Source organism: Cyprinus carpio, chromosome A7 (assembly GCF_018340385.1).
Source record: "Cyprinus carpio isolate SPL01 chromosome A7, ASM1834038v1, whole genome shotgun sequence".
Lineage (NCBI taxonomy): Eukaryota > Metazoa > Chordata > Actinopteri > Cypriniformes > Cyprinidae > Cyprinus > Cyprinus carpio.
Window position 1 is genome coordinate 22,463,166 of NC_056578.1, and position 12,675 is coordinate 22,475,840.

Genomic DNA, 12,675 nt, shown 5'->3' on the forward strand with positions numbered 1-12,675 from the left:
CTGTGTCTGTTCAACATGTTCCTTACTGTCTTCATTCTGCATATACTGCATGCTTATTATTCATGTGGATACACATTTAAAACACTTCTTTATTTGTGTGTAGTGTGTAAAGTCTCTAAACAGCTGATGTTGTTGGAGTCAGAGAAACAGGCTCTGGAGAAAGAGCTAGAGGTGGAGCGTAAAGAGCACCATGCACTGAAGACAGAGTTTCAGAGAGTACGCTTGGCTCTAGAACACTCTCTGAGCTTGGCTGAACATAACGCTGTGACTGACAAACTCAAAAGGTACCAAACATGCACTTCATGCTAATAGAATAGAAATTTTGAGTTTTAAGAGGAGGTTTTCTTTTTTTTTTGATTGAGTTTTTTTTTTAAAAAAGTAAAGAAACATTTTTTTTTTTTTACTTCTTTATTGATTAGTCTGGAAGGCAGAAGTTTTATATAAAGACAGAATAAAGGACAGACAGAAAAGTATCAAGGTGAGATTCATTGCTATTGACGAGCTGCTGAAGTATGAGAAGGAGTGTGAATTGCGAAAGAACGCCTACACACTTTTACCCTACACACTGTCTGTGTGAGTGAGGTAACAAATATAGAATGAGTGAAAAAAGCACAGATGTACTCATCACACACAAGGACACTAACTCATTCACACCCACACACTCAAACATACAGACAGTTTATGTTACTTTAGACACACAAAATGCATCTATAACTGACCACTTTTGTAGATGTCAGTTTATTCCAAGATACTATATCAAACATAAACAACGATTACTGAAAGAACCTTGGACTAGCAATGCTGTTTACTCCATTTGTAAAGGTGAATGCTTTAACCTTAAGTGTTTTTTCTATAAGCTTTTCACTCAGTCGCATATGTGTTTGCATTTCAGACAGTTGCAGGATCATGAGAGGTTGAAGAATAGTGAGGTTGAAGAGCTGTTGGCTCGTGTGAGTACGCTGGAAGCAGAGAGAAAGACTCTGCTGCTGGACAAAACCAACCTTAACACAGACATCAAGCACATGGAAACAGAGCTCCAGCTTTCACAGCAAGCTAATAGGTGCACACATTCGAGCACATTCGAACACACACATGCAAACATTCAGAAGAGGCTTTTAATGTGCAGAGTTCTTTCTTTTGTTTCTGTCTCTCTCCCTCTCTCCCTGGTATGTATGTATGGGTGAAGTGTGTATGGAAGTGTGTCATTTTTGCAATGTTTTTAAAGCCCTGTGTGCAACTGCCTGCTGGAAGATTTAGACAACTGAGTAAGTGGCTTATAGGGCTAGAATTAGGAATAAATTTAAATGGCAGACATTAATGAGAGACCTTATAGGGGAGGAGAAGTTGAAAGGATGTGAGCTTATTTAAAGCTGCATTTATTTGATCAAGAGAAAAATTTCTGTTTTAATATATTTTCAAATGTAATTTATTCCTGTGATGGTAAAGCTGAATTTTCAGCTGCAATTATTATAGTCTTCAGTGTCACATGATCCTTCAGAAACCATTCTAACATGCTGATTTGCTACTCAAGAAACATTTTTATTATCAATGTTGAAAACTGCTGTGGAGCTTATCATTTTTGTCGACATCCTTTTTTTTTCGGGATTTTTTTATAGAAATAGAAATTAAAAAATCAGCATTTATTTGAATTTAAAATAGAAGTCTTTGGTAACATTATAAATGCATTTACTATACATTTTGATGTATTTATAATAATTAAATTAAATAATTACATTTTGATGTATTTTTGCATCCTTGCTAAAATTAAAAGGTATCAATTTCTTTAAAAAATGTACTGACCCCAAACTTTTGAATGGTATATTTTACATTTTTACATCTTTGCAAATGGTTTTATTAGCGGAACGTGTTATGTAAACATGGAATAGATATTTAACATGAATTACAGAATGTGTTAGTATTTGGTTGACCAGCTATAGCAGGGGTGGCGAACGTCGGTCCTGGAGAGCTTTTAGAGTTTTGCTTCAACCCTAATCAAACACACCTGAACAAGCTAATCAAGGTCTGAAGGGTTACTAGAAAGCTACAGGCAGGTGAGTTTTAATTAAGGTTGGAGCTGAACGCTGCAGGGTTGCGGTCCTCCAGGACCGGAGTTCGCCACCCCTGAGCTATAGTTTTAATGACAGTAGCACTCAAGCTAAACTCCACAAGTTTGTGCAAATCCTGATAATCCCTGATGTTTCCCTGAATGAGCTGAATATATTTAAGGAAGCAAGAAAATCCGAACGTTTGTGCAAAGGCGTTCAGATGGTCAGTCTCTCAAATTTATGTGCAGCGGATGCAGAATCTTGCATATCTCTCTTCATATCCTATGTTTTACATTTTTCAAAATTCTGAAACTTAGATTTTCATTGCCAGTTTTTCAGTGTGGTTTCAGACCCCACTGTATGTTTTCTATTCTAAACTCACATAAATACTGACTTGTGTAAATTTTAATTTCCATTCCAGATTACCATTTGTATCTTATCCTCTCATTGTCTTTCCCTCCTTAGGAAAGCTCAGAGGCGTATAAGTGCCCTGAAACAACAGGTTGAAGACTCTTTAGAGAAAGAGCTCATCGCTCATCAGTACCTTGCCAACATTGTCACACTTGCAGAAAGAACCACCCATGAAAGAGACCAACTCATGCACATGGTACTTTTACAGAAATTGACACACATGCTGTGCGAGCTGCCATCTGTTTATTTCTCCATATGTCTTGTTAGTTCTGCTCTGTGCTCTTCTTCACTAGACAACTTAACATAAGATAGTTAGGTCGCGTGTTCACCAAAGCGTTTTTCTCCCGAAGCTAGCGTATTTTTTTAAATTGTTTTCAATAGGAGCACCGCGTTTTTTAAAACCCCAGGAGCATTTTTTTTCTTGGCGCAGAGAGTTGAAGTATGTTCAACTTTGGGTAAAACTCAGAATGTTCATCACTGTCACTTTTTAGCCAGCTGACCAATTACAGTGGAGGAGGGGCGGGACTAATACCGATCAACCGTCACACCCTGCTTGCACTACGGCTGAACTGAACAACAATGGAGAAGTCAATATTGCTTGTTTCAGAGTATTTGTCTTTACCAGATGGAATTTGGAAATGATCTCCCCTGAGAACTGTTCCTACACCTGATCAATTTGTTTTTATTGAAAGTATTGAAAAGATATTAAGAATATTGCAAAAATTTATTTTCTAGTTACCCATATGGAGGCAACCTTAACATTGCATCTCTACCAATAAAAAAGCTTTTATTAAGTGTACACATGACAGGATGAAGTCACAGGCAGCAGATCAGTTGGGCCCCAATTACTATTTTATGAAAGGTTTACACTATCCCACCTCACAAATTCCCAATTCCTCATACTTTATTTTAACTTACAAAGCATGATTTAGCTGAGGACACACCGTATTCCCTGAATTCATCTGCCTTAAGAGTTTACATTCAAACCCTGCATCGGATCATTTCACATAGCAGTTTTTGTGTTTGAGACAGAGCCTTAAGCTTGGGGATTATGAAAGTTTCATACTCCTCTTTTTCCAAGCAGTGAGCCTCACTGCCGCTCGGGGAAATGTTTGTACTCAACAGAATGTTAGTACCCCTAAATCTAGTCAAACTTTCAAAGATTTACTCTGCTGCTCTAGCTTTGCTGTTTTCCCACTTTTATCAAAGAAACTTGCAACTCTCTCTCTCTCCCTCTCCTTGCTCTTGTCCCTACAACTTCTCTTCAATGATGACTATCCTCAATGTCCCTCTTTTTCCTATAGCTGTGTAACCCTTCCTGTTCCCTTTCTTCATCCCCAGGCTTCATCTCTAGAGAAAGACAAGCAGGGCATCCTCACACGCATCATAGAAAGCACTGTCAGCCTGGGAAAACTTCAAGAAAAAGTAAAGGTGAGGCCTGCAATTCACAGACTGCCAGGGCAGTGAGTTGAAAGGCTTTGTTTGTTGAGCTTCAGATTCTAGATTCTAGAAAAATGAAGAAAGGAATGGTTCTCCACCATAAGGCCAGGGCCCATTAAGGGGTTCTCTGGAAACCTCCAAGGAGACCTCAAGATGACTTAAAGTTATATAAAATAAGACAAAATAAGTATTAAGGTAAGGCAATACAATTAAATATCAAGACAACAACTTACTTTTTACACTCTTGTATTAGGTAGCCTAATTTAAAAAATGTGATAACTTCTTAAACTTTACATACATTACCCAATATACATTTACCCAGTTCTATCAAGCTCTAAAATATTTTATCGGTTGGAAATTTTAAGTAAAAATCTTTTTAAAAATCCTTATCCAGTAGTTCACCAACAACAGTCATGGGGCATTTGAATATTGTTGTGGACAGTGGGGCCCTTTGGAGTCAAAATGGTTGAAAACCACTGAATGAGAGGATTCACCAACACAAAAGCACAGATCTAGGTCACTCACAAGATGCACTTAATTTCAAGGTGACACTGTAACAGTAGTCTCGGCCTCAGACGTCACGCCCACCGTTGGCTAAATGTCTGATGCATATGGGACACAAAAGTGGAAACACTTCAGAAGTGTTGAAGATGTCATCAGGTTGGTTGAATTCTACAGGATTTCTGAGAGACGTGTGTGTCGCTTTCTTTAACGTTCTGTCTGGAAACAAAGATACCGTGACGCCAAACCTTCTCACAAAAGAAGAAAGCCGTAGTGTTTACAACTGTGATGACTATGAAGTTTGCGGCATAGAATCTTTCAAATACGTCCGAGAGTTTTACACACCGGTCTGTTATTGTGGCGACATGTCTGACTACACGAGACTACTGTAACAGTGTAATTACACTAAAAGTACTATGTAATTATGACTATACATAAAGGTTTAAGGTTAGGGTTGGTTTAGGTTTACCTGCTTGTAATTAGGCATAATTTTCTGTTATTACTATAGTACATGTAATGTGTACTGTAAGTACGTCACCTTAAAGTAAAGTGTTACCCACTCACACACCAACCTTGAGGTATGTTTGTAGGAAGAGCATGCTGAGGGGCAGGAGTTAGTTTTTAGCATTGATTGCTTTCCTTAACACGCTTATGAAAGATTCAACAAGGAGACAGAGAGAATCTAAGACGCACACAATCAGAGAATGCTGACACGCACACATACTGTACACACAGCCTAATTAAACGACCTTGGCTGTCTGACATATCCAATAAGAGGTCAATCCAGACACACAAGCCCCCCGCACTCAGCAGATCTATAATTAACATTTCAAATGGAGGGTTATTTCAGTTTCAGAGTGAATGTTTCTCTCTCTCCTTTAACTGCGCTTCTGTTCAGATACTGCCTGTATCCATGTGGATGGACCTCTGTGTGATTGGATGGCACTGAATGAAAGTGTCAGTCTATACTTGTGATATTTCCCTTGAGTAAGATCCATTACCTGTTTATTTTTACTGCGATGGACAAAAGAGTCCAAAAAGTAATCTTTTAAGCTAAGGATGCCATAGACATTCAGATAGTGCCTATGACCTATGACCTATATGGAAGCCTAGAGGCCTTGCTTTTTTCAGATTTAGCAAAATGAAACACTGTAAAAAATGAGCTATATTGGTAGCAGGCAGAATAAGGAGACTGGACAAAATGTGTAATAAATAATCAAACAATGGTCAAGAGGAAGTCCTTATAACTTTGTGAATAACAGGCATAAATCTGTGTAGCTTTGTGAACTTCTCCATGTTATGGAGGGAAGAATTTAGTGCCACATTAAAGCTGTTTTGGTATGCTGTTGATTTATGAGACTGCGTATGAATATTCTTTAAAGCATTTTTCACTGGCAGCAAGTTATGCGGTTCCCATTGCGTTCCCATTGTAAAGAACAAAGCTCTTTACAATAAGCATGCTACATTGTGTTGTTGATTACAATGGGATTGCTATAGTGTTGTTGTGTCATGGTGCACTGCTCATTCACAATGTAGACCCGCAGTGTAACACTGTAACAGTTGAGAAAGAAACAGTGTGTGTGTGAGACCTCTGCATTCTAAACCAGCAAATGAATGCAAGTATTTTTATCTGACTTCTGCAAACGAATGCTGTTGGTGCCATGATTGTTTGTAAAATGTTTTATTAGTTTTAAAGTCACTGTGCAGACCACTGAGCTGTGATATTGCGTGGATTAAATTATTTTCTGTACCACTGCTGGTCTCATCACAGACAAACAGATTGACAGTCCTTATGTCTGTCCTGAAGTGCTCTGTTTTTCCCTCTCTTATTTTCATCCTCTTTTCCATTCCTTCTGCTTTTTCTCATTCATTTTCCACTCTTTTTCAGCTGTCTCTTCTGCTAAAGATTTTGCACATACTTATATACACCAGTTTTTTTACTTCTCGTCCATTTTCTCTTAATTACCATCTGCTTTTACATCAAAATTGTGTTTTGTGAAGAAAGTAAACTGAGTTTTTAAACTCTTAGTCAGGGGTCACGTGCTCCTGCGGTTCTTGAGTTCAACTCCATGATCTGCTCACAGCAGTTAACAGCAGACACTGCAGGGTAAGATTGTCAGTGAATAACAAGATAAATCTTAATCGGTTTCCCTTATGGCTTCAGAAGACTTATGCATGAGTCATTGACTATTTTTATGATAGAGTTTTAATTTTTGGGTCAATTATCCCTAGAATAATTCAGTGTATGTTTTTGGGACCCCTATGATGTCGCACTTCCTGCTTTCTTTCTTTTTTTCTTCTTTATTTCTGGTCACATTTTCCATCTCTTTTTTTCTCACCTTTTCTTCTTTTTCCCCTGTTGTGTTTTCTCCCTACTTTCCTCCAACCTCCACCCCCTCTCTTTCTCTCTCTATCTCTCCTCCACTCTCTCTGTTTGTCTCTCTCTCTCTTCATCCATCTCCTGGTGGCTAATTAGAAAGAACAGATGCTAGACTCATGCAGACAAAATACATGCATGAAATCACTAATCACTACCTCAAGATGGTAAAAGAAAGTGAGATCAAGAACGTAGAACACAAAACTTGAAGAAAAAACAAAAGCAGTATAAGCAAAGCAGCAGCATAACTGCAACAGCAGCTGCTTTCACACGGACACTGTAGATTAAATCAAAACTTTGAGTATTTCTTTTAATTACAAGCTGCTGTTATTCTGTTTCTGCTCTAGACACTTACATACAGTACATACACTTACAAAAGCATTAGGTAGATATGGTCATCCATATATTATTATGTGGTCCATTTGCAGCTCTGTGTGGGCACAGGTAATGTTAGCCAGCTGAGAAATATGTATATAACCCCTTTTCTTGCTAAACGGGTATACATACATTTATATACATCTATTTGCTGTTGCATAAAACCTGCATAGCTATGATTTAGCACTTATGTCCTTCTAGAGTTTCCTACATTCTTCTGCACAGATAGCTGAATAATAGATGAACTGTAGGTGATTTATGGGTACTGTAGATTTTTCCTCATTTTCTGCACCATTGTTTGGGGGAAATCGGTTAAATTCAGATGGATTTAAACATGTGATGGAGTACAGTTGATGTCAGTGGTTCATAAATGTCTGTCAGTTGAACCACTATGAAGACCTGAAGTAATTATTTTAAGTAACCTTTATTTATTTATTTATTTATTTTTAATTTTAAATAATGGTTACTTTTAAAATACATTGAATTTTACAAAATCTTTGTATGTTTGTTATGAAATATTTTTGTTAATATTCATACTAGGGCTGCACGATATTGGGAAAAAATGACATTGCGATATTTTTTTTTTCTGCGATATATATTGCGATATGAAATCTAATAAAATTTTTTCTTACAAACAAAAATGGGGTGAGCACACTTACATTCTCATTTTAAATGATTTAAACATCAAAGTATGATTTAAATTAGAGTAAATTATTTGTTTGTAACTTTAGGATATAGTTTGAATTGTTAACATATTAACTAACATGAACTTACCACGAGCAATACTTTTGTTACTATATTTATTAATCTTTGTTTATCTTAGTTTATAAAAACACAGCTGTTCATTGTTTGGTAATGTTACTTCACAGTGCATTAACTATGTTAACAAATACTGTACAACTTTTGATTTCAACAATGAAGGCTATAGCCTAAATGTTGAAATAAACAATGTTGTAGAAGTGCAGTTTAGTAATAGTATTAATGTTAAATAATGTAGTTAAATAGTTTAATAAATAGAACATTATTGTAAAGTGTTACAGATTTTTTTTTATACACCAATTCAGACGTCTCGTGAGTTCAGTGTTGGACAGGTCAGTTGTTTAAACCATTCATTAAATTGAATCGGTTCAAAGGAATTATTAGTGTACGGCACGCGTTGTGTAATTATCTCGGCAGTTTAGGATATCGCACAAGATTTGACAACACAGAAAACATTTCATCACTGGATAGTTTTTTTTTTGTTTTGTTCGACACCATCGTGTCAATTGATTTTGATTAATATGCACGAGGGAGAGAGAGCAAGACAGCGCTCGTGTTGTTTGAAGACGGTGAAGGTGAAGGTGAGCGCGGGCGCGCGGCCGGGGCTCTCTCTCTCTCTGCTCGTTCTTATATGCACCCTGTTAAACTGACAGGACTTAAAAACACATGCAAATGATAAACTTTCACTTTATGATGGTTAAGCTGTGCAATTAATCCGCGAATCACATTCGTCAAGGGCCGGGGAGCAGCTGGCCCGTACGGTTAATGAATAAGGGATCAGCTACGACAGCCTACATCGCACATCCTGCGATGTGACTGTTGTGGATTCGTACATTGCGATATCAATGCTTAAACAACACATCGTGCAGCCCTAATTCATACTTTTATTACAATTTAATGAAAACCACTTTTATTTATGGTGGCAAATATATGTATTTATTGGATACATATTCCATCTGGAATTAGCTGAATTACTTTCAATTCAATTCAATTCAATTCATGTTTATTTGTATAGCGCTTTTTACGATACAGATCATTGCAACTTGTGTTCCATTGACCTATTTCAGCAGGAGAATGGCTTTCTTTTTCCAGCATGTGAGCTCTGTTCTGTGCACACAGAAAAGTTCACATGCTTCCTTCATTCCATCCTGATGCAAGCTGTCTCTATAGTAACAGCAGGAACGCAGGAGATTGGCTGACTTGAGTCTTCATGGCTCCTGAGATCTCTGACAGTATTTGTGCAAAGCTACAGTCTGTTTTGCTACTTACTATATTTTATATGTACATCGGGTATAGAAAAGAATTACCCCCCTTTAAAATAATCACATTTTGTTGCTTTGCAGCTTGAAATGAAGATGGACACAGTTTTTGTTTTATCAAACTGTATTTACTCAGTGCAACTTATAACATCCAAGTGAAAGGTATAACACCAACATGTCAGGAAAAAAAATTAAAAACCAGAATCATTGAGTTGGAAAAAGGAAAACCCCCTTGTGTCAGTAATTTTTTTTAACCACCTTTTGTTTTAATTACAACCTTTAGTCTCTTGGGATATATCTCTACTAACTTTGCAACTCTAGACTTTGCAATATTTGCCCAATATTTACAGAACTGTGGACTGCAGTCTTCAAATCATTCCACAGATGTGTGTCCATGCCTGAGAAAAAATGGAAGTAATCACTTCTTTTCTTGTCACTTTAAAAAGAATAAAATATGGCCCTAGTGAAATCAGACAGCAATTTAAACCTTTACAATATATGAAATTGAAATCTTATACATGATCATGGAGAGGGAGGAATAAGGGAAAAAAGAAAAAGAGAGAGAGGCTAAAAGAGGGCCATTGCAGTTGCAGGCATTGTTTTCTTTGGGGTTATTTTTGAGTCTCTTGCTCTCTCCTGTGCTTTCTCAGGCTGAAGTGATGTGATAGATTGCATGAGATGGTGTGCGTGATCTTTTAAGAAAATAGAAGAGCTTCATACATAGGCTACCTAGTAGAAAAGTGTTTGTGTGGTAGTGTGTTTCAGCATATGAATGGCTATAAGAGTCATCTATATTTTACTTATTCTGACTGCACCTTTTCAAGTGATATCTTCTAGTGATAACACCATTCAAACCTAAAGGACAGTCCACCCTTTATAATCTTGTTCAGTTGTTCAGGGGGCAGTTGTGGCCTAATGGTTAGAGAGTAGGACTTGTAACCCAAAGGTCCAACAGGAATTGACAGTGGGGGGAGTGAATGACTAGCTCTCTCTTCCACCCTCAATACCACGACTGAGGTGAGACCCTTGAGCAAGACAGCGCCGCAGCAATATGGCTGCTCACTGCTCCGGGTTTGTGTTCAGGGCCTGTGTGTTCACTACTCACTACTGTGTGTATATGTATATATATAAACATAACAATAAAGCATTTTTTGTTGTTGAATTTTTAAGCATATCTTCCACATATTGTAATTTGTTTTCATGGGTCTAAATAGTTTTGTTGTGGTCAGCAGGGCCATTTCTAGGGTATCTGTGTCAAAGGCCTCGTTTACACTGGTAGTTAAATGTGACCCAATTCTGATTTTTTGCTCATATGTGACACAGATCGGGTCTGTTCTATGACAGTGTAAACAGGAAAAAAGCGCATGCATTCAGATATTTCGAGATCGGTTTCAGGCGTCATTAATATATATATATATATATATATATATATATATATATATATATATATATATATATATATATAAAACGGATATAAATCAGATATGTCCCAATGTGACTGTCATGTAAACAGGAAGATCGGCTTTTCTGAGGCATTCATTCTGAACATCATTAAAACTGTGACAATTTGGTACTTTCTCCGCGGTTTAATGACGTCATATGTGACCTGTGCAGGCAAAATGAGTGTAAATTCACACGGGCTATTTTGAGCTACAGGCAAAAAAGGGAAAAATGCTCCAAGTAGTAATTAAAACTAAAATGATCTTTATTTGTACATTTTCTGAGAGGATTAAGGTTACAGTAGCTACCTTTTCTCAGCTTGTGCTGACTGTCATCTGAAGTGCGTGCATATAACGGTGCATCTGATGGCGCACGATCCCGATAAATAGCCTACACACATATACAGAATTACAGTATTTCAGAATTCACGCAAACATCATCTGCTCTGTTTTAAGTGAACGCTTAGGGAACTGCTGGGGGAAAGCATCTGATGTGTAAAATTTTATTAGATCCATGCATTACAGTAGGACGTCTATCTATCATTATCATAATGTTAATCTAACAATAAAAGAAAAGAGGGAATCACTCGCTGCACTTCATTAAACTGCTTTTTTAGTTTGAATAATCAATTTATTTGTAATGAACACACTTAAGTTATTTTTACATTTGATTATTTGTTTTTCGTACATGAATGCTTTAGTTTAGATATAAAATGATAAAGGTAATGCATTATTTGTTTCTTTCTAGGCTATTTGTTCTACTTTTTTTTTTTTTTGCATATGTTCTTATTTATAAGAGCAAAGATAAAAGTGATTATAAATATAGTAATTATTAATAAGAAAAGACGGTGGACTTCACATATCGACTTAAAATGGGTGTGACTCAGTCGTTTTTTTGTCCGATTCCAACAAATCAAAAATAATTTTGAAGGTCTTTTAATGGAGAATGTCTTTTTTTTTTTTATTGCTCATTGTGACTTGTTTTGTCAGCACAAGTCGCATTATTCTCATGAGGAAGCACATGTGGAGGCGGTAAATGACAACAATGCATGCGTGATGTTTCAGGTGGTATGGCAAGTGTAAACACATGAATCGGATATGGGTCACAATTGAAAAAACGTGTAAACGGACAGCCAAAAAAAACGGATATAGGCAACAAATCAGAATCGGGCCACGAGGCCAAAGTGACAAGCTCAATAAACCATATGTTTCTGTTTCACAGCTTCAAAATATATACACATGCAATTATGTGAAACACTTGTGAAGTGCTTAGTTCCTTTCTGAGAACAGCAAGGAACTGCATCAGTTGATTTGTCTCAAAAATATAGCAATTTGCAGAGCTTGTGATGTGGAAAAAAAGCTTGAACTTAAATTGAACCTGACGTGTCTAGAGGAGCATTGTCAAGTTTGTTGTCTGTCTGTATTGTCAGAGGGAGATCTTTTCAATTCACAGAGGCCCATGGTGACGTGCAGTTGGACAGTTTTATGGACATAGATCTGTAGACACATCCACCTTGTGTAAATTAAGCTGCTTAGTAGGGCTTAGCACACCTCTTTTTACAGCTGCAACACACACACTTTTTCACTGACAACCCTCACTCTATTACACTGATTCAGATTTGACTAATAGAAGAGCAGTGTGACTAAGATCTCAGGTGCTTCTTGAATGTGTGTGTGTTGAGTGGGGCAATCTACAAGTCCTATGAGTCCTATCTAGCAGATTCCAAAATAAAAAATTTTTTGAAGCAAAGACATGAAAGGTTCATAAGGATAGATGGTTGAATTAATGAGAGAGATCAGGAAGTGTGTGCAAAAGATATGCTAACAAGTCTGTGAAAAGGGGGGATATAAAAGTACCTACAAGAGGAAAGAATATTGTGTGTAAATTATTCACAGGTTATTAAAATTCATGCGGCACATTTGCCTGATACGGCAGAAAAAAAAAGATGTTGAATATTTGATTGTGTGTATAAAAAAAGTCCTAAATGGAATTTAGTGATAATGAGGGCTGTTTTTAGATTACACGCTTAAGCCATGGTCACAGTAGACTTTGAGCATGTGTAATTTCT

At 36.9% G+C, this 12,675-nt stretch overlaps 1 protein-coding gene across 1 annotated transcript in view; it reads left to right on the forward strand.

The window, feature by feature from the left end:
* LOC109051913 (centrosomal protein of 89 kDa-like) overlaps positions 1–12,675 on the forward strand; it is a 65,548-nt gene that overhangs the window by 22,972 nt on the left and 29,901 nt on the right. Inside the window, 4 exon segments of the mRNA XM_042760373.1 lie at positions 104–284; positions 893–1,060; positions 2,511–2,652; positions 3,798–3,887. Coding sequence (XP_042616307.1) covers positions 104–284; positions 893–1,060; positions 2,511–2,652; positions 3,798–3,887 — 581 coding nt within the window.